Source organism: Colletotrichum scovillei, assembly GCF_011075155.1.
Source record: "Colletotrichum scovillei strain TJNH1 chromosome Unknown Contig00003, whole genome shotgun sequence".
NCBI lineage: Eukaryota > Fungi > Ascomycota > Sordariomycetes > Glomerellales > Glomerellaceae > Colletotrichum > Colletotrichum scovillei.
The window spans coordinates 4,410,261-4,429,739 of record NW_023336261.1 but is presented as its reverse complement, the minus strand read 5'-3'; the positions used below and the strand labels follow the sequence as shown (position 1 = coordinate 4,429,739).

The following is a 19,479-nucleotide window of genomic DNA, read 5'->3' as shown; positions in this document are numbered from 1 at the left end:
GAAAGCAAACTGAGTGCTCAGTTTCCAACCTCAATAGTCTCCGTCTCCCACTCTCCTATCAAAGACCCTGCGCCAGCACCGACAGACGTCAACTTCTCGGGACTCTGCAACACTTCCTCCGTAGTCAGACCAGGCCAGACAGCCATCCACCTTCCCTTCATCGCTACCTTGGCCTTGCCTGACTCCCACACATCTCCCGGCACCCTTGGCTCGCGAAGCTCAACAATTTGATCCGCGCTCTCACCGGGCCGCAATGTAATGAGCGACTCGGCGCCGGGCGGCATCTTGCGGTTGATCATGATGGCGTGGGTCTCGATCGGCTCGGAGGCCCCGGCCGGCTGGATGGACACCTGGCCCAGGCCGAGAACGGCGGGGTCAAGCGGGGAGTTCCATTTCAGGAGCGTCACGGCCGTGTCCGGGTGTGTGTTCTTGACGGACACCGAGACTTTCGGAGGCGAGGTGCCGGACTGAGACAGGCTCACCTCGAGGTTGTTGAGGAAGGATGAGGAGGAGTCAGAAGTCATTGCGAAGGATTGCAGTGGCGAATAAAAGTAGAATGTGAGTACGATGACGGCGCCGATTGCTAGGGCGGCCGGGAATGAAAGAGGCCCTCGGCTACGGTGATGAGGGTTCATGTATGATGACTCGTTTTTGACTAGGGGTGTTTGGAGAGTGAGAGTAAGCAACGTAGACTTGAGTGAGGTTTTTTCAGGTACGGGAGCTTCAGAGTTCAACGAGTCGATGGTGGTGGAGGCAAAGTCTGTATGTTGGGTTGCTGGAAAGGTGATGAGGAGTTCAGGGGGCCAAGAGAATCAAGACTTGAGAGAGAATGAGAACGATGACGATGTTGTGCCACGACAGTCTCCTGACAAAGGCTCCAGACGAGTCCACTACGCAAGGAAGAGGAGGCAAATGGGGAATGCCTGATTGGATCGTCAACGGCTTTGATGCTCCTTTAGGCAGGTCGCAGAACCGATGAGAATCATGAAGGGAACGGACGTTTGTAGGATATTGGGGCTAGACCGAGCATGAATGCGGGGCAAACGTTTGTTACGTACACGCGCGTATGAGGTTGTCGCTGCCGAGATTAAAAGTTGCCCCGAGCGAGTCTGAATCAAAGCAGCGCCACTGTTGTTTAAATCAAAACGGCACGCAGCCAAGACCTTGCCAAGTCCACGTTTTGGTGTACGGCTGTCGGTAGTGAAAATAAACAGCTAATCAGAGTCGACCTGGCCCACTACTCTATTTACTTTAAACTCCGAACCCGGCACCTCCTGCTCCATAACGACCTCTTAAGGCTCATATTAAGCTCACTAAAGGAGTGGGAGCCGCTTCTAAACCATCATAACCATGGCTCCCCATTCGTACAACGAAGCAGCTGGGGATGGCTTCAGTTATAGTAGTCTGTGTAGATCCGTTACGAGATGTCCCCGCTTGACACACCCACCTCTATTCGCGGCTGCGCGCTTCGGTTGGTGGAAGCCTCGTGTGTCAGCTTTCCTGTTCGTCTCTATTTTGGACATGATCGGATAATTTCCATCCTCCCAACTTCGCACCCGCATCCCGAACCACTGGGACAATTCTCCGTGGTGGAACGTTGCCCCGGCCTCACACCCGTATCCTTGAAGTTTCTTCTCCGTGATGCAATCTACTGTTCGTTTGAGGTCCCAAGAAGCGTTACCTTCAGATCAGGGGGCTTCCCTCTCAGGAGTTATGGAGGAGCCATAAAGCCTTCCTCTCTCGCTGCCAACTACCTTTTCTCTTGAGAAGAATCCAGCATCTTCCAACGGCTTCGTCCTACACTCTCTTTAAAATCCCACCACCTTACTTAGCCACCATGAAGGCCGCCACTGTCGTTTCTTGCCTCGCCGCCCTTGCCAACGGCGCTGCCGTCAACCTGGGCAGACGTGCGGAGCCCCTCGATGTGAAAATCGAGCAGGTCGGCAACAGCGAGCTGAAGGCTAGCATCACCAACACCGGAAGCACGCCTCTCCGTGTTCTCAAGGCGGGCTCGATCCTCGATGGATCGCCCGTCGAGAAGGCCCAGTTCTCGACGAGCTCGGTCGATGGCACTGGTGGTAAGTCTAGACCAGTACTCATGACATTCCAAAAACAATCAGTATCTGACACTATCAATAGTCAGCAAGGTTGCCTTCACTGGCGTGCGAGTCTACGTTCACGATGCCGATCTCCCCGACTCTGCCTTCCAGACCATCGAGGCCGGCGAGGTCGTCAAGGTCCAGTGGGACGCCGCCCAGGTCCACGATCTGAGCAGCGGTGGAGACTTCAACATTTCCAGCACGGGATCCCTCCGCTACGCCGAGGAGGGCAGCAACAAGATTGCCGGCCAGGTCGTCTTCGACTCGGGCGTCCTCCAGGCCACCGTCGACGGCACCCAGGCCGCCTCGGTCCACGCCGCCTTCCACGAGTCCCTGAACGCCAAGCGCGTCACCATCCAGTCCGACTGCACCGGCACCAAGAAGACGGCCGTCACCGCCGCCCTCTCCAAGGCCAAGACCTACGCGACCAACGCCCAGACGGCCGCCAACGCGGGAACTCGCCTGCAGCAGTACTTCAAGTCGACCTCGTCGAGCACAAAGTCCACCGTCGCCGGTATCTTTGGCAAGGCCGCCACCCTCCTCGGCAGCACGTCGAGCGGCGCCGGCCTGTACTGCACCGACGTCGGCAACTTCTGCAGTGACGGTGTCGTTGCCTACGCCCAGCCTGGCAGTGGCGGTTACATCGTCGTCTGCGACTACTTCTTCCAGTTCCCCGCCTCCACCACCTCGTGCCGCGCCACCGACCAGCCGTACGTCCTGGTTCACGAGTCCACCCACTTGACTGAGGTTGGCGGAACCGACGACGTCTGCTACGGCTACGAGGGCTGCGTCGACTCCCTCAGCACTTCCCAGGCATTGAACAATGCCGATTCCTTTGCCATGTACTCTCAGGGCATCCAGACCAACTGCTAAATGCAGTGGTCTACGATGGCTCGGGATGAGACGTTTCTTTGTACAATATTAGCCAGCATATAACATGTATCTATACCTTCCATGAACAAATATCACACCATTGATCAACCATGCACTTGCCTTTTGATTACATAAGAACGTGATACATAGATGATGAGAAGACCTAGATGTTCGGTTCGGGTTGCAATTGTTCAGAATAGGGGTACAGAGAATCGTTAGTCGAGTGCGGTAATGTACGGGTTTAAGCACCTTTGACCCCAAGTTGCCCGCTAACCCATTGGTCCACAATCAGGTGTACCTCAACCATCAGCTAATGGTTTAGCCACTACTCAAATACCAGAAAATTACCTTATAGCTCCTGCTATCAAATCACACCTCGATGCCGTGTTCGCCTTCGTAACAAACATGGAAAATCACATCAGGTCATTCATGCGGGTCATTCGCAAGATTGACGACGCAGACGAGCTCATCCAATCGTTCTTAGCATCCGAGGAATTCATACTCTCTCAGAATGATGCCTCGCCGTCACTCGCTCTCCATGATCAGAAGCGTTTGCTCGACTTTCCAGATGCCGAAACTCAAGCAGCGAACATTGCTGAATCGACTAAGCTCTCCAAAGATGGTCTCCTTGAGCGTGCTGTCGAATCACCCTCGCAGCTGACCGCCGCAGAGATCTCTCTACTCAAGAACCGCTACTGGATGGATATCTCGCCAGGCGAGGAACGTGAAGTCTCACGGGCAGCCGGGCTGATCATGGGACCCAACAGAGTCTCAGAAGAGGAGTGTGAACAAGCCCAGAAGCGTCTCGGGGCGGTACGCCACATGCTCTATGCAGAAAATGAAGAGAAAGCCATCGACAATGCTATCACAGAGCACTGGAGGCGCGAAAATGAAGCATGGAAAGCGAGACAGAGGCAGAAGACTGAAAATGCCTTGTCCAAGGCGCACTCATGGGTGAGACGTCTGTGGGAGGAGGACAAAGGGGAGAAGGTTTGGGGGTATGGCATGTTCATCGACCCAAAGGCGTTCGCCAACGACGAAGAAGCCGAGAAGTACATGGCTCGGAGAGATGGCGTTCTATTGCACGCTCGCGACGCGGTTGGGGCGGGAAGCAGTGCCATCAATAACAAGTGGAAGTTGCAGAAGCTTGAGTGGCCTGGCAGTGATGCTGCAGGTGACGGCAAGGAGATGGGCGCCAGACAAGCTGGTGGTCGAGGCGACGCGGAAGAGGGTATCAGTGAGCTGGCTGTTGACGAGGACCAGGGAGGTGGAGGAGAGGACGAAGAGAGAATCGCCAGCTTCCGCATCTTGCGTACAAGGTTCAAGCTTATCCGAGACAGAGGCTTAAGGAGTCAAAAACAAGAAGGCATCGTCTCTAGCGCACCTGTGCATTCAGAAACCAGTGGTCTAGAAGGCGGCATTCTGCACAACGTCTTCCTGATGGTAGACATGCCAAGTGTCAAATCGGTTCTTGGTGCGCAAGGGCTCGTCGACGACATGTGGGTTTGGGCTGTTGACCCTGACTACAACGATGCGGTCGAGACATTTACCACAATCGATGAGCCACGGCAATCAGAGACGCCCGGAAGATACAGGGGATTCATGCGTGTTCGGCTGCAACAGCTTGTCAATAACTTCTTCGATGCGCGGCGCTTTCACGAGAGAAAGTACTCGATGAAGGAACTCTGGGAAGCTGCGCAGAAGAGCAAGCACAAAGCCTTTGTGTCAGTCCGCGATACTGATGCTCGGAGTTGGAGTATCGATCGTTTCGTGGGGGGTGCCATGAGAGCGCAACCCCCGCGCATTGTGTACGGACCTATGCCAGGGAGTTCTGCCGAGACGTTGGTTCACAAATAGATGGAGAATTGTCACAGAAATTTGCTAGGCTCTTACTAAAAGCCAGTGCTCAGATCACTCCAGGCAATTGACTCGAGTTTCCCTGTAATGGTTCGGATTCTTGGCGTGCTGAAGGCAGTTACAGTTTGACAATTTGATAGTTTGAAGCGGGTTTTGAATTTTGAATCATACGTTGGTTGACTTTAATCACGGCTGGCTGACAACTTCCTCCCAGGAGGGCTCTATCTATACTGTACCATTTTTTGGAAGAAAAACGTCTGAGAGTCACTCATCAAGCAACAGTACGGAACTTTCGTGGTTAACGCAGGCTGTCCCGACCCGTGCGCCTCGTTTCTCTTTCCATGGCTTCCGCGGAGAATCGAATTCTTGGAGAAGCATGTAGCCGCGATTTTCAGACATCACAGCTGGGGGGTTGGGAAACAGTGGGATATAGGCAACGTATTGTTCTTCCCCGGTACTCAGCTGCCGAAACCTTGATCCCTCTGTACGAAACTCTGAATCCCAACGGCGAGGATGCAACTCAACGTCACTCTGATGGAGAAAGTTCAGAGTAGACCTGGGAGCAATGCTTCCTGCCAGACTCAGCTCGTCATTCAAGCATTGTTGGCCAGTCCTGTAAACTTCTGAAGATGCGTCGCCTTCTCTCTCTGGTCACATATCTTTCATAACTATCCCCATATCGTACTTGGCTCACTTACACAACTAACAGGACCTTCATCTGATAAAAAGCCGCAGAGAACTTCATCTCAAGAATGTGCGGGATAACAGCCATCATCCAATCCGGCAGTCCACAGAACGATTCATCGGAACGACACGCCGATGTGCAAAGTAAACTAACACGAAGCCTATCTCTCCTTCAACATCGAGGCCCAGACGCAGAAGGAACATGGATAAACAGCGACGCCACCGTCGGTATGATTCATCTCAGCTCTATTGACACGGGTTTGGGATTATTTGCCGAACATTGACACAGTTACAAAGGTCTCGGCCACGCACGCCTGTCCATCATAGATCTTTCGCCAACGGGCGTCCAACCTTTACACAGTGAAGACGAGCAAATCCATATCATAGTCAACGGCGAGATCTACGACCACGTTGCCATCCGAGGCCGCTGTACCGCCGAATTCGACTACAACTTCTCCGGGAGGAGCGACAGCGAGGTCATCCTGGCTCTGTACCAACGCTACGGAGTCCCCGTGCTCTTTGAGCACCTGCGAGGCGAATTTGCCTTCGTGTTATACGATGAGCGATCCGGTGACGTTATTGCCGCGAGGGACCGTTTCGGCATCAAGCCTCTTTTCTGGACGTACAGTAGCGAGACGCCGGCCAAGCTATTGATCGCCTCGGAGATCAAGGGGTTTCTGCCCATGGGGTGGGAGCCCGAGTGGGACGTCGATGCCATCTGCAGCGGTGCGGCGGCTCTAGGCGAAGGTACGCTGTTCAAGGGAGTGAAGAAGGTGTTGCCCGGGCATTGGGTGCGGTTCGGTCGAGATGGCAGCGTGACGCAGCTTCGGTATTGGGATGCCGAGTATGCGGATAAGGTAAGTGGATTCACATGAATGTGTAAGCCGAACGGTGATTGATAGGCTTACAAGCGGTTTAGGCCGTCAAAGAGATACGCAGTATGAATGAGATGGTCGACGGAGTTCGCGAGCGCTTAGTAGATGCCGTCCGTCTCCGTCTCCAAGCCGATGTCCCCGTCGGCATCTATCTGTCAGGCGGTCTCGACTCGTCCATTGTGGCGGGTATAACAACGCAGCTCGTACGAGAAAGAGGAGTGAAGCTGGGGAATCAGGACATTAAAGATAGGATCACTTGTTTTAGCATCTCCTTTACCTCTGAATCCCAGTATAACGAATACGGTAGGTTCATTGGGGGAACCCACGTCCTAGACTCATGCTAATGACTTGACAAGACATTGCAGAACGCACCGCAGAATGGCTGGACTTGAACATAGTAAAGAAAGTCATGGACGAGGAAGAACTGGCAAAGCACTTCGACGACTCCGTCTACCACACCGAGCACCACCACTTCGACATGAATAGCGTCGGAAAGTATGCGCTTTCCGAGCTACCTCGCCAGCAAGGAATCCCCGTAGTGCTGACGGGCGAGGGGGCAGACGAGCACTTTGCAGGGTACCCTTTCCTAGTCTCTGACTTTCTGCGTGAACCCGACGATTCTCTACCGCTGACCGAGCTGGCCGAGGATAACGAGCTTCGGGAAGCGCTGTACAAGTCCGCCGCAGCGCAGTTGCGAAACATGTACAAATGTATGGGCATGTTTGATCACTCCCGAACGGAAGAAAGCACCGGCTTCGACCCTCTCGCAGGCTTGGACGTCTTCATGGCTCAATGGCGAGGCTTTCCCTCATCGGACGTGTTTGCCCCCTGGGTAAGAGAGAAACAGAACACACTCAGCGTCTACGAAGCGATACTCAACTCCATCCCCCCAGACGCCCAGGAGAAGATTCGAACGCGCTGGCACAGCCTCCACTCGGCGCTGTACGTCTTCCTAAAGACCTCCATGGCGAACATGGTCTTGACCTGTCTGGGCGATAGGTCGGAGATGGCGCACAGCATCGAGGCGCGTCTCCCCTTCCTGGACCATGAACTGGCGGAGTACGTCAACGGGCTTCCGCCGAGCGTCAAGATGAGCTACAATAAGCCCGAGGATTCCATAGGAACCAATGACGAGGAGGAGGGGGAGAAAAAGAAAGTAGCGCCTCAGAGCTTCTTCTGGGAGAACATGGCCGCCGTCCGAGATCGCATCATTGACAAAAAGATCCTGCGGGAGGCAGGGCGGCCGTTCATCACGGACGAGATTTACAACCGCAAGAAGCACCCGTACTCGTCCCCATGGAAATGGCCCGTGGGAGGGCCGGTACAGCGGATGTTTAGGGGGTTGCTGACGAAAGAGGCAGTCGAATGCCTCGGTTTTGTCGATTTTGGGAGCATATCACGGTGTCTTGAGACTGCGTTTGGTGAAAACGGTGACCCCGCAGCGTTCAGGAAGATACTTGTCGTCGGTGCCTGGGTGGTTTTGAGTCAGAAATTTGGCGTGAAACCGGCTGAATCTCAGAGATAGATCAATAGAGACGTCGAAGGGGGTGATTTGCTGCAGCAGCAATTGATGCGTTCTGTCAGGGTGAGGAGAAGACGCCGCGCTCTTGGACTGGCTGTAGTCATTGGCTTTCAGAGTCGCACAAGCATACCAGCTGCTCAGACCGCCCGAGTTGGTATCAAGCCAAAATTCCGCAAGAAAGAAGGAGCTGGATCGAGAGCATGTTGTAGGTTACGGGTCAAGATGCCGTGATCTCGCTAGGGCTTCATTCTGAGCTTGTTTTTTTTCAGTCGTGTGCACGATAAGGGTGGCTACCTTCTCATTATGCCATGCCTCTGGCCTCTCAACAGCAAGACGCATAGGTGTTCATGCGTATTCGATCAACTGAGTGCGAGAGTTCCAATTCTCTCTACCCAGCTGTCAATGGCTTAGCCAGTTCCCGGCTCTCAGCTCCGGTCACCAGAAGAGTGAGTAAGTAGTGATCGGCCGTCCTGGTCCTCACCTCCACCATGAACCATTGGCTTCAATTATCAGCTTCGTACTGCCAAGAAAGCAGAGGAACTGATCGAGCATATTCCCATCCCTTTGTGGTCACATTTTTCGACGGTACGGTGAAGCAACTGAGGGGAGCCGTGGTAAAGTTTATGTGCAAGTGAAACCTGCATCTAGATGTCTCGCCGTTTACGGGTGTCAAACGAGATTCAGAGGAATTGCAGGCAAGCAGGGCCAAGTAGTCCAACAACACCATGATGCAAAGTTACGACACGTCCGAACAGATCACAATACTTGCAACACCGGCAGTGTTTCCCGCCCTGGCTTACACAACAGTCTAATAGATTCAGTTGAGGCCTGCAACGATCCGGCAAGTTACCTCATACATCGCTTGAGTGAAAGTAGGAATAAGTCTGTAAGGAGAAGCAAGAAACGAACCTCTCGAAGATCACAAAAGATCAACACCATGACATACTAAAAGCAGCTTGACAACCCCGCCAAGCTGGCAAGACGCTAGAATCTTGTATCCCGATCTGGCATCATCCGAGTACGCGTCAAGAAGCGGGAGTAACGAGACACCTGCGCGGGGTGCGGTTGATCAACAGAGGGGAAGTGAGACAGCAAAGCCGGTCTCAGTTCTCCGGCAGCGGTACGGCAACGGGCCGTGACTAGTGCCCGCTCCCTGCTCCCCCTCCCCGTTGACGTTGAAAGCGCTTGACCTCCAATTTGCACGTCGTTGAGATCAAGGAGAGAAAGGGGGAGAGGGCGGTCTGGCTCGTCTATATATGAGCCAGGGATCCTCAGATGGAGATGAGTAGAACCAGGCTCTTCTTGACCATCAAGCACTCAGATTCCAATTCGAAACTCAAACAAAGACTTCTTTACTCTTCCTAAACATTCCAGCAAAACATCATCCATCATGCCGGGTCTCCCCACTGCCACTGACGAGGAAGTCGGCTTCCAGCCGATCCCGTCAAACCCCTACCTCAAGCAGCCGGGATCCGTCCCAGGCTCGATCTCCAGAGGCGGCAAGTACTCGTGGGGTTCCTTCATGCCCCCCAACACCTACGAGCCCATCGCAGACGAAGGAATCATCCACTTCAACCCCATCATCATCCTCTTCATGTCCCTCATTCCAAAGGACGACCTTACCAAGGCCGTTCAGTCGGCACTGGGGAAAATCCCAGAATTCATGGCGAAAATGGGCATTGAGGACGCAGACACATTCTACAAGTTTGCCAATGACATGCTCAAGTGGACTCCCACCGAGAACGTCCAGGCCAAGGATGTGTACGACATCCTGTGCCTCTTCTACTTCATCCTCGACCAGGAGCCGCTGCTGGGCAAGCAGACGCTCGTCCACCCGAGCTCGGTTGGGTTGCCGCTGACCCCGCTATCGAGCTGGATCGTGGTGTTTGCGCAGCTCATCGGGCTCTTCATGGACACGCCGGCGTCCATCAACGAGAAGACCTTCCAGACGTTTGTCGACTCGCCAAAGTACATGATCAAAGAAGAGGCGCTCATCCCCGAAGGCGGCTTTCGCACCTTCAACGACTTCTTCTCCCGCCACCTTAAGCCGGGCGTGAGACCCATTGCGGATCAGGACGATGACAGGGTCATCACTTACCCTGCGGACTGCACCTACGACAATTCGCTCTACAACCAGAGCATCGTCAACGTTCAGGACACGGGTATCATTGAGATTAAGGGCCTCCCCTGGACCATCGGAGCCCTGCTCCAGGGCAGCGAGTATGCGGACTGTTTCCACGGGGGCGTCTGGATGCATGCCTTCCTCAATACGTTCAACTACCACCGGCAGCACGCGCCCGTCTCTGGGACAGTCATCGAGGCCAAGAACATCCAGGGGGCGGCGTACCTCGAAGTGGACCAACAGTGTCGTCCAATCCGCAAGCTCTTCGTGACGGCCGAAGACATTGAGAAGGACCCCAACTGCCGGCCCGAGGCGCCCGACTCTCCGGGCTACCAGTTCCTCCAGACGAGGGGCCTGGTGGTCATTGACAACCCGGTGCTCGGCAAGGTGGCCGTGCTGCCGATTGGCATGGCCATGGTCTCGTCGGTCAAGCTATCGGTCCGTGTGGGACAGAAGCTGAAGAAGGGCCAGGAGATTTCGACATTCTTGTTTGGCGGGTCGGACATCATCTGCGTGTTTGAGCCGCGTGCCAAGTTGACGCCTGAGCACTTTGTGCCGTCGCCCAAGGACGACTACTCGAGATACGGGAGCGTGTTGGCGAAGGCGCCTGGGCAGGGCTCGAATGGGACTTCGAATGGGTACCACTGATTGGGTTGGTTGGTGCAGGCTCATGTCTGTACTCGTACGCAGTAGCTCCCGAATGGTGATATCTGAATTGAATCTTGTTGAGAGAGTGAATGACTCTGCCTTTCCCTTCTGTACTCGCCGTGTTTCCGAAGTGGGCTGTGAAAGAGGACGGGGTTCTCAAAGTGTCCATGACTCCGAGAGTGACACAAACGTTGTTCGTGCCCAACAGTGGATTTCTTCTTTTCGTGGCCTGGCAAACCGGCCCAGAGGCCTCCACAGCTCGAGGTGGCGGCCACGGCGAGCCTCATGATTTCAGAGTCGCGGTCTGTTCTTGAAACAAACTCAGCTCGGCGGAGACCAGACGGGAGGACGAAGACCTCGGAAAGTATAGATGCAAGGCGAAGAAGCGGACCGGCCCGTATAAGATGGAGAAAACTGCATTTCAAGGCAGATGGATCAAAAGGCGGTGACTATGTTTTCCAAGATATGCATGGAAAAGGAGAAAGGTGATGCAGGTTTGCGGCTCTCTCGTATTCAGGGGTAAATGCGGAATGTCAGCCTCAATGAGAAAACGGAAGGCAGGAGAGGGAAAAAATAGATGGATGCTAATTGAATGGCTGGGCAAACGGAGTCGGGCGAAGGTGTGTGTTAGGTTGGGTGACGTTGCAAAGCCACTTGCGCTTGTGCAGCTTGACGTGTCCGACGGTGGGACAAACCGACAACGCTTTGATGTTGAAGCATCCAGGCACAGGCTGCTGCATCTGTTTGCTGGTCGGTGGTTCCGTTAAGATGCAGCTTCTTTTCGGGTACGGATGACTCATTACTACATCCGAGACAGTTCTTGCATTTTTCTTTCTGTTGCCTTCTTTCCTCGCCGTTTCATCCTGCCCTGTGTTGAGGAAATCGCCATCATCGAGAAAAGGCAGGATCGTATATTTGCGCCTACCTATGGTAGACTTGGGTAGGAAGTACGAATAGTCGCGCCTGCCAGGTTCATCCAAAAATTAATTAACCCCCAGCCACCTGTTTGCGCGATTCTATGGAGAACTCTCCTAAATAAGTGGGATCTGTCACGTGCGATAAGAGCTTCAACCTATCGATAAGCTGCTGACCATCGCTGAGCCAGGGGTGTGGCGCCAAGGAGGACCGCGTTACCCCGCGCAACCACGTCTGCGAGTCTGCAAGGACCGTCTTTCGCTGACACCTGGAACTGGAACCCGGTTGCTGCTGCTGCCGCTGGGTGGTGAGCTCACAGACTGGCCAACCCACTCCCTCCCGCCCGTCTCTCTTTTTTTTTCTTGGGACCGCCTGCCTTGCCTTACCTTACCTTAGTCTCTCTTCACTAAAGATAGTACCTTGAGGTCTATCTTGAGAGATTTCTTTGTTCTACTTCATTTTTTTATCTTGAGTTGAAGCAGAAGAATAACCGTCTTCTTTTGCTTCATACTTTCACCAACACTGAGAAACCACCCCCACTCACCTCCGGACGTCTCACCGACCGGCTCATAGGGACCCTCCCAACCCCCCCTCCAAGACAGACACATTCCTCGGGGGTCCCTTTCTTTCGAGTCGAGTCGCCCACGATAGAGACACCAAACGCAATCAGACAATCCCGCATTCCTCAAATCTATCGACCCCGAACTGAAGGTCCGCTTCGCCCGTCGCCGCCATCATGGCGCCGGCAGATGGGTTCTCGGCGCCCGGCGTCGCTTCCTACGACTCCAACACCATGACCGTTGGTGATGGCACCTGGGACTTTAGCAAGAACACCTTCTTGTTGCCTAACCTCGTCGGCCTCAATTTTGAGACGATGCAGTACAATGGTGAGAATACCTTACTCTCAAACACGGCGTATTCGCCGTGGCAGCCTGCCCGACTAACACGCGACCACCCACAGGCATGGGCAATCGCTTCTCGACCGTCGCTCAGTACCATACTCTCGTACTCGCCCACGGCGTCATGGCCGCCATCATCTTCCTCCTCATCGTGCCATTATCCGTCTTTACCGCCCGCTTCTATACGGCGAAACCCGGCTACGCGATACCTTACCATGCCCAACTCAATATCCTCGCTGCGCTTATGCTCGTCGCCGTCTTCGTCCTGGGCTGGTTCGCCGTTGGCCCCGAACGAAGTTGGACCAACCCCCACCACGCAATCGGCCTCGCCATCTTCATCATGTTCCTCCTCCAAATCATCGGCGGTCGGCTTGTGAGACATATCAGGGGACGTTCGCTCCGCAAAATGTTTCACCGCTGGAGTGGTCGACTCATTGCGCTTCTCGGCATCATCCAGGTTCCTCTCGGTCTGACCCTGTACGGCTCGCCCAAGTGGACCTTCATCATCTTCTCCCTCTGGCTGGCTTTTCTGCTCCTCGTCTACTTCATCCTGAGCTACCGCGCCGAGGGTGCAGACCACCACCGTGGCCGTGAGACCTACATCAGTGGAGGTCGCTCTGAAGGCCCGAGTGGCATCACCGAGTCAGAGTACTACAGCGACGTCTACACCGAGAAGACTAAAAAGGACCGGAAATGGCTGGCGCCTCTCGCCGCGGGTGCAACCATTGCCGCTCTCTTCAGTCGCAAGAAGCACAAGGAGAAGGAGAAGGAGCTCAGCCGGGAAAGATCGCGATCAAGGAACCGCAGTCGTGGGCCGGAGGTTATCGGTTCCCGGCGTGGATCCGCGAGCTATCTCACATCCAGACGGGGCTCAGACACATACCTCGAAGACGAAAAGTTCACCGAAGTCGATTCTCGACGGGATGACAAGAAGTCGGGAGGCTTCCTGTCTAAGCTGGCCGGCATTGGTGCTGTCCTGGGCGCTGGCAAACTCGTGTCGAACCTGATGAAGCGCAAGGAAAAGCGTACTTATGACGAAGAGTACTCGGCCGTATCTGTTGAGACCCCGAGACGCCGCCCGAGTCGAAGTTACCCTGCTACGAGTGAATACACTGATTACACGGATTGGACCGAGGACACTCCGCCACCGAGGCGTCCCCGAGACGGCCCCATCCTGCCAGCACCTGGAGGACCGACAGCGGCAGCCGCGGCTCTGAGCGCCGCTGAACCGCGAACCAACCGCCCACCACACGCCAGGACCCGATCGCAGTACAGCTTCGAGGGCTCGGAATATTCGTCATACGTCAGCCCGTCCAGACGGAGAGAAGACCAGCCCGCCGCCGCCGGTGGGGCCGGAAAGGGCATCCTCGCCGGCCTTGGCCTGGGATGGTTCGCCAAGAAAATGGCCGACCGGAAGGCGAAGCGCGCCGAGGAGCAAAGAATCCGAGAAGAGGAGGACATGAGATCTGGTATCACAGGCTCGAGGTACACGGGAGACGGCTTCCACTCGCCCTCCCGCGATCGGAGAGGCTCCCGCCGCATGAGCGGACGTCGGCCACGACCTCCCATGTCTGCCTTGAGCACCGAGATCACACAAATGACCGAATCCTCCGAACTGGAACCTCGACCTCCCGGTACCGGGTACGGCGGCCCACCAATGCCACCCCTCTCCGCCGGTCCCCCACCCCCACCTGGCGCTCCAGGTATCTACCCAGTCGGCGATCACTCCCGCACAACTTACTCCAGACACGAAGTCGTTGAGTCCGGTATCAGCATGCCCCCGATGCCTCCCGACCCAGCAGGCGTTCTTCACCGTGAATCCGAAACCGACGTCTACGGCTCGCCTAGCGGCCGGCCCCGACGCCGCGACTCATCCAAACGCAGGCGAGCCGGCGAAGAAGCTGCCGCCGCCGCCGTCGCATCAGCGAGCGTTCTTGCCGCCGAAGAGAACGCCCGCCGCCACCGCGCCCAGTCCGAGCGCTCGCAACCTGTGAGCGTAAAGGTCCGAGTCCATGACGACAAGGATAGGAACGTCACGCTGCGGAGGCTGACGGAGGAAGAAGCCGCAGCGAGCAGGCGCGGGGACAGGAGGAGGCGGGCGGGATCCGTGAGCAGTCTCTACGGCAGCGAAGTCGGCAGCGGACGGCGGTACCGTCGGGACTCGAGCCAGAGGAGGGCAGAATCAGCAGCAGAACGATTAGCAGAGACCGGAGGACGAGACGGCAGTCTACCACCGCCGAACCCTGCTTTCGCCGCGGGACGACAACCAAAAGACTCGGCATATTACTCTGGCGGCCCACCGCCGCCGCCACCGGGCGTGATGATGGGTGAAGGAAACGTCTCGAGCATAGGCAGCGAGAATACCCACGGTACATGGAGCCAAATGAGCCCTTCGCCCAGCGCGGCAGACAATCTGAAGACTAACCCCGTCGAAACCGCAGCAGCCGATAATCGTCGTAGACGCAGGCAGGAGCGTAGACGGAGCAGCGCGAGTCGCCCCACGGGCGCCGACATGTTTGATTAAAGTTGCCTCTAGAGTAAGGGGTAGAAAAAGAGCTTTTTTAGAAAAACCCTGCCGCGGCCGCAAGCGCAAACGACGAACGAATTTTCAACCAAGGTCAACCACACTTCATCCGCCTATATCAACTCTTTCACGACCGAGACGACGTCAATATTGAACCCTTTTCTCTTCTACCGAACATAATAGGGTTCGGTAAGTATGATCTGATTGCGGAACAGCAAGCTATGAGGCGAAAGAGAGCAGAAGAAACACGAAATGAGAAAGAATGCATTGGGTCGGGAGGTTCAGATTCGAACCCCCCGAAAGGAGTTTTGGTCATACTTGATTTTTGCGGCATGAAACTGGTTTGGGGGGGCATTTTCTCACGCACATCATGGGAGTCAGAGAATCAGACTCTGTTCATCTCTCGTGTGTCGTTGCCGTTTATTACAAATGTATGGGAGGGTGGACAAGGAGCCACCCTTCCCAATGAGATGATTGTACGAGAAGAATAATGTAAAGAATGGGGTGGATGAGGTGTGGGTATAATTGGAAAAAGAAATGGAATAAGAATCACTTCATCAATGTTTCATGTCTACATGTGACCTCGCCAAGCATCGCCAAACAACGCAAGTGAACATGGCCATCGCTGCATCTGGAATGGTATTGTGTCGGCTGCGTGCCGTTATCATTCTAAGCAGCTAAAAAGCTGCTTCTCATGTATCGTGTGGTCTACAGCCTCATGACCCCTTCCTCCTCTCGCATTCTAGAAGTGGTGGTGAAGGACAAAAGGAAAATCGCCCCTATGCGTTCCCCATCATCCCATCGCTGTTGCTCCCTTGGTCCGCTCCGTGTTACCCGATTCAAAAACATCCCAACTCGAGAATCCATCAGTGAAAAGAAGAAGAAAAAGTGGCGTGGCAATTCCTTTTCCGCCTCGATGGTCATTTCATATGCCCAAACTCCTCGCATGTTTCCTAAATCCAACCCAATTACAAAGTAGAAACCTCGTTCCCCTTTGTTCAAGCGCCGCAAAACCCAACGCCAAATGAGTGTATTTCCAAGCACTTTTAATACTCGGCACCACCAAAACTCTTGTTCCTCGTGAGGGTCGCACGCTTGATACTGGCTCGCGGGAGATGCTCGTAGCTCTTATTGCGGCTGCGACCCGTGCCGGGACGGATTCCGGGAGTGGCAGGATCACCCTCCTCGGCCGCGACCATGGCGTCTGCTGGCAAGGAGGCGCTTTCCTTGATGCTAGCAACGAAGAAGGAAGAGATAAGCACGGCGATGCCACCGAGGGCCAACACGATAGCGATGGAGTGATCGCCTGGGGTTCCGCGAGGCTTCTGCCAAATCCTGAAGATGATGCTGGATCCAACGGTGGCAATGATTTGGGGCGCAGCGATGGCCATGTTGTGAATGCCCAAAATGACGCCGGCCTGGTCTGCCTCCTCACTGTCGCTCAAGTCGGTCTGGTCAGAATCGGCGGTAGAGTCGATGGTGGAGGGCGACGCCGGGCCATCGCCTCTGCCGGGGCTGAATTGTCGTTGCTTTCTCTGGCGAATCTTTGCATCTCTCCGGCTGATCTCAGCGCTGATGATGGCCCAGGGTGCCCAAAGTGTCATTGCCCAGGTAATTCCGACCAAACCGATCAAGGCCGTGGCTGCTTCTACCGTACGAACAATGACGGTGCAGAACATGGCGCCCGAGAAGAGAATCAGAGAAGCAAACCAAGCCCGCTTGAGGGTGAAGCCGGGGATCTGCAGGCGATCCAACCAGGACGCCTTTTCATCACCGAACTCTCCACTGTCACTGTCTCCTGGGAGATCACCAAGTGGTTGACTGTCGTAGGTGGGTGCGACGAAGAACGGGAGAAAGACGTTCGTGAGCAAGCTGACGACGGAATTGATGAGCAGGGCAAAGGTTCCGATACGAGTTGCTCTTTCGTACAGCTGGTCGAGTTCCTCCGGCGTCATGTGGGGGTTAGCCTCGAGGTACGGCTCGACATAAATCTCACCAATGTACGACGAGGTATAGAAAAGAAGCGGGAAAAAGCCGACCCATGCGCATAGTTGAACTTGGCAAACCTTCCTGATCTGAGGCGGCAGACGCTTGATCGATGTAAAGATTTTGCCGAAGAAGGAAAACACACCAGGCTTGCCCGAAGCTGGTGGGCCTTCCAGTCGAGGGTCGCGCTCCTTGATCAACGTGGTGCTCACTGCAATAGTCGCCGCAAGGGCAATGCTGGCGATGGCGCATAGGACCTTGAACTGGCTGTCACCCAGAAACCAAAGGTACGTAGGGAGGTTGATGTAGCCAGCAATGTAGCCGACAATGTTTCCAAAACCGGTGATGCGACTCGCCATGGCGTTGGCAGCTTCTTGCTGGTGAGCCGGAGCACAGTCCACAATGAAAGCTCGAATAGAGGCCTGCACGGTGTTGATGGCGAAATCGAGGACGTAAATGCCCACTACGGCCACGCAAATAATGGTGTTTTTGACGGCGACAGATTCGACATCAGCGCCAAAGAGGCTCATGATACCACCCACAATTTCTCTAGTCCATGCCAGGAACATGAGAGAGATGATAGTCGCGATAGCCCCGCCGACCATGAAGGGTTTCCGCTTGCCCCACGAGAGTCGGCAATTGTCGCTGAGCATACCGACATAGGGCTGAACCAAGGTGCCGGTAAGCGGGCCAGCAATCCACACCAGGGCCATCAGCGACTTGCTCAATCCAAGGGATAGCAAATAGGGAGAGCCATTGGACAACTCGACAGACCAGGCGATTTGCAAACCACCGATACTAATGGTCAGGAGAATCAGGTACCATACGCTCTTGGTTTGCTGTGTATCTTCCTGCTGCGCTGCCAGGACCGCATGATGATCAAAGTAGCCTTCATCGTCGTTGTTGGAGGAGAGCAGCGGCGATCGCTCACTGCGTACGCCTCTCTCCTTGGGATTCGACGGTGCAGATTCGGTGCTCTGGGCGATTGATGGCATCGGACGGCCCCTCCTGGGGGACTGAGACTGAGATGAAGGCATCTCTTCGGTCGTTGAGCGTCAAGCCGCGACGACTCGGAAGTGAAGCGATTCGGAAAGTCGGTTTCGAACAGGCCCACTAGCGGGGCAAGCTGGGGAAGCGTTCGTTCAATGCGGGGAGGTCAGCTCGATCGATTGACTGACGAGTGTTTAGACTGGGTCGGCTAATTGACAGACGACGAAAGAGTATATAAATGGCGGATCGAATTTGCAATGGCAATGACAAGTGTTTGTTCGTTGCTGGGTTGGGCAGAAAAAGAAGTTGTGTTGTCACGCGGTCAAGTGGGAGGATGCCACGAGACCCCCGAACACGGGCTGCTGGTACAAGGTGATTCGATTTCTGACGATGACAGAGCGGCGGCAGGAGTGTGCGTCATTCGCTGGGCTGGAAACTGCGCCCTGGCTGAATGACCAACTGTCTGGTGCAGGTCGGTTCCTGATTCGAGCCCAGGCTATGCGGTTCGATGCAGGCGAGGGCAAATGAGGAGCTGTACCGTCTGTTGAGGTGGTGTGCTAGGGTTGCGCCTGGATGTCCGAGTACCTAATACTAGGGTAAGAATAGGCCTGGTTCCGAGTCTCGACTCGACAAGCAATGTAGCGGACAGCGGGAGAGCGGCAGCCAAATGCACCGTCTTGGGACCGCTGGCCGTGGCAGATAGAACCAGGGGCGAATTTGCAGATGAACTGGCGGAGAGAGGCAAATGAGATACGAATACAAGTGGTGTTGATGGTGAACGGACTGAAGCGTTGTCTCGATCCGTCTCTTTGCTTGATGGTCTGGGGAGTCTGAGACTGGACGAGGAAAGCAGCTAAATGCGACCTCGGGCAGGTTAGGTTGGCGTGGTCGGATGGATAAAGACTGCACGTGGCGAAAAGGAAGAGCAACTGATGGTCGAGACACATGCAACGTTGAAAAGGGATGGTGAGGGGGAGGGGAAGGGAAGGGAAAGGAGATGTTATTATTTATTCGCTTGGTTCCGAGCAAGTTGAGTGGTGGAATTGATGGAATCTTCCACGGCTAGTAGGGCGCGGGTTCCGGATGAGGAAGAGAGGAGAAGAGATGGCTTGGAACGGACGAGAGGGAAGGGCGAAAGAGAAGAAGACGGAAGAAAGAAAGACAGGAAAATGGCGGGGCCGAGAGTCTAACACACACACTGGCCATGGGCATGAGGTGACAGCCCAAGTCGCGATGGCATCGCACAGAGACGGTGAAAGAGAGCGACACCCGTCGACCTTGCTTCCTGGCCTGTTCCCGGGGTGGCCCCCGCATTCAGTACGTCATGCCCGTAGCTCCATCACCTCCACCGAGTACTGAGATGCCGGGCCGCTACGTTTGCTCCTATCTTTTTTAGGGGTATCGCCCAGTCCCGACTTCCCAAACTTGAGGTAGGTAAGGTAGCTGTCCGAGACGAAACGCCCGCCTTTCTTAGGTACCTACCTG

General features: G+C 55.0%; 6 protein-coding genes across 6 annotated transcripts; 4 read left to right on the top strand and 2 right to left on the bottom strand.

Moving 5' to 3' along the window:
- Position 1: 1 nt before the first annotated feature.
- Positions 2 to 1,053, bottom strand: HER10_EVM0012686 (uncharacterized protein). The gene has a single exon (XM_035482075.1). The coding sequence runs from the start codon at positions 633 to 635 to the stop codon at positions 18 to 20; it is 618 nt and encodes a 205-aa protein (XP_035336692.1). The 5' UTR covers positions 636 to 1,053; the 3' UTR covers positions 2 to 17.
- Positions 1,054 to 1,837: 784 nt separating this feature from the next.
- Positions 1,838 to 3,012, top strand: HER10_EVM0011130 (metalloproteinase; the record flags this gene model as incomplete). The annotated part of the gene is made up of 2 exons (XM_035480568.1): positions 1,838 to 2,075; positions 2,140 to 3,012. 2 exons carry the CDS (start codon positions 1,838 to 1,840, stop codon positions 2,970 to 2,972), a joined length of 1,071 nt encoding a protein of 356 aa, XP_035336545.1. The 3' UTR covers positions 2,973 to 3,012.
- A 1,016-nt stretch (positions 3,013 to 4,028) lies between these two features.
- HER10_EVM0012383 (asparagine synthetase) lies at positions 4,029 to 7,913 on the top strand (the record flags this gene model as incomplete). The annotated part of the gene is made up of 4 exons (XM_035481779.1): positions 4,029 to 4,086; positions 5,811 to 6,370; positions 6,433 to 6,691; positions 6,745 to 7,913. The coding sequence occupies 4 exons, from the start codon at positions 4,029 to 4,031 to the stop codon at positions 7,911 to 7,913; spliced, it is 2,046 nt and encodes a 681-aa protein (XP_035336662.1).
- A 1,387-nt stretch (positions 7,914 to 9,300) lies between these two features.
- On the top strand, positions 9,301 to 11,145 carry HER10_EVM0005337 (phosphatidylserine decarboxylase; the record flags this gene model as incomplete). The annotated part of the gene is made up of 2 exons (XM_035474958.1): positions 9,301 to 9,878; positions 9,969 to 11,145. 2 exons carry the CDS (start codon positions 9,301 to 9,303, stop codon positions 10,678 to 10,680), a joined length of 1,290 nt encoding a protein of 429 aa, XP_035336021.1. The 3' UTR covers positions 10,681 to 11,145.
- An 820-nt stretch (positions 11,146 to 11,965) lies between these two features.
- HER10_EVM0004463 (uncharacterized protein) lies at positions 11,966 to 15,522 on the top strand. Its single transcript, XM_035474107.1, has 3 exons — positions 11,966 to 12,482; positions 12,557 to 14,863; positions 14,936 to 15,522. Exons 1-3 carry the CDS (start codon positions 12,332 to 12,334, stop codon positions 15,016 to 15,018), a joined length of 2,541 nt encoding a protein of 846 aa, XP_035335942.1. The 5' UTR covers positions 11,966 to 12,331; the 3' UTR covers positions 15,019 to 15,522.
- A 44-nt stretch (positions 15,523 to 15,566) lies between these two features.
- HER10_EVM0004745 (general alpha-glucoside permease) lies at positions 15,567 to 19,264 on the bottom strand. The gene has a single exon (XM_035474378.1). The coding sequence runs from the start codon at positions 18,039 to 18,041 to the stop codon at positions 16,065 to 16,067; it is 1,977 nt and encodes a 658-aa protein (XP_035335969.1). The 5' UTR covers positions 18,042 to 19,264; the 3' UTR covers positions 15,567 to 16,064.
- Between the last annotated feature and the right edge of the window lie 215 nt (positions 19,265 to 19,479).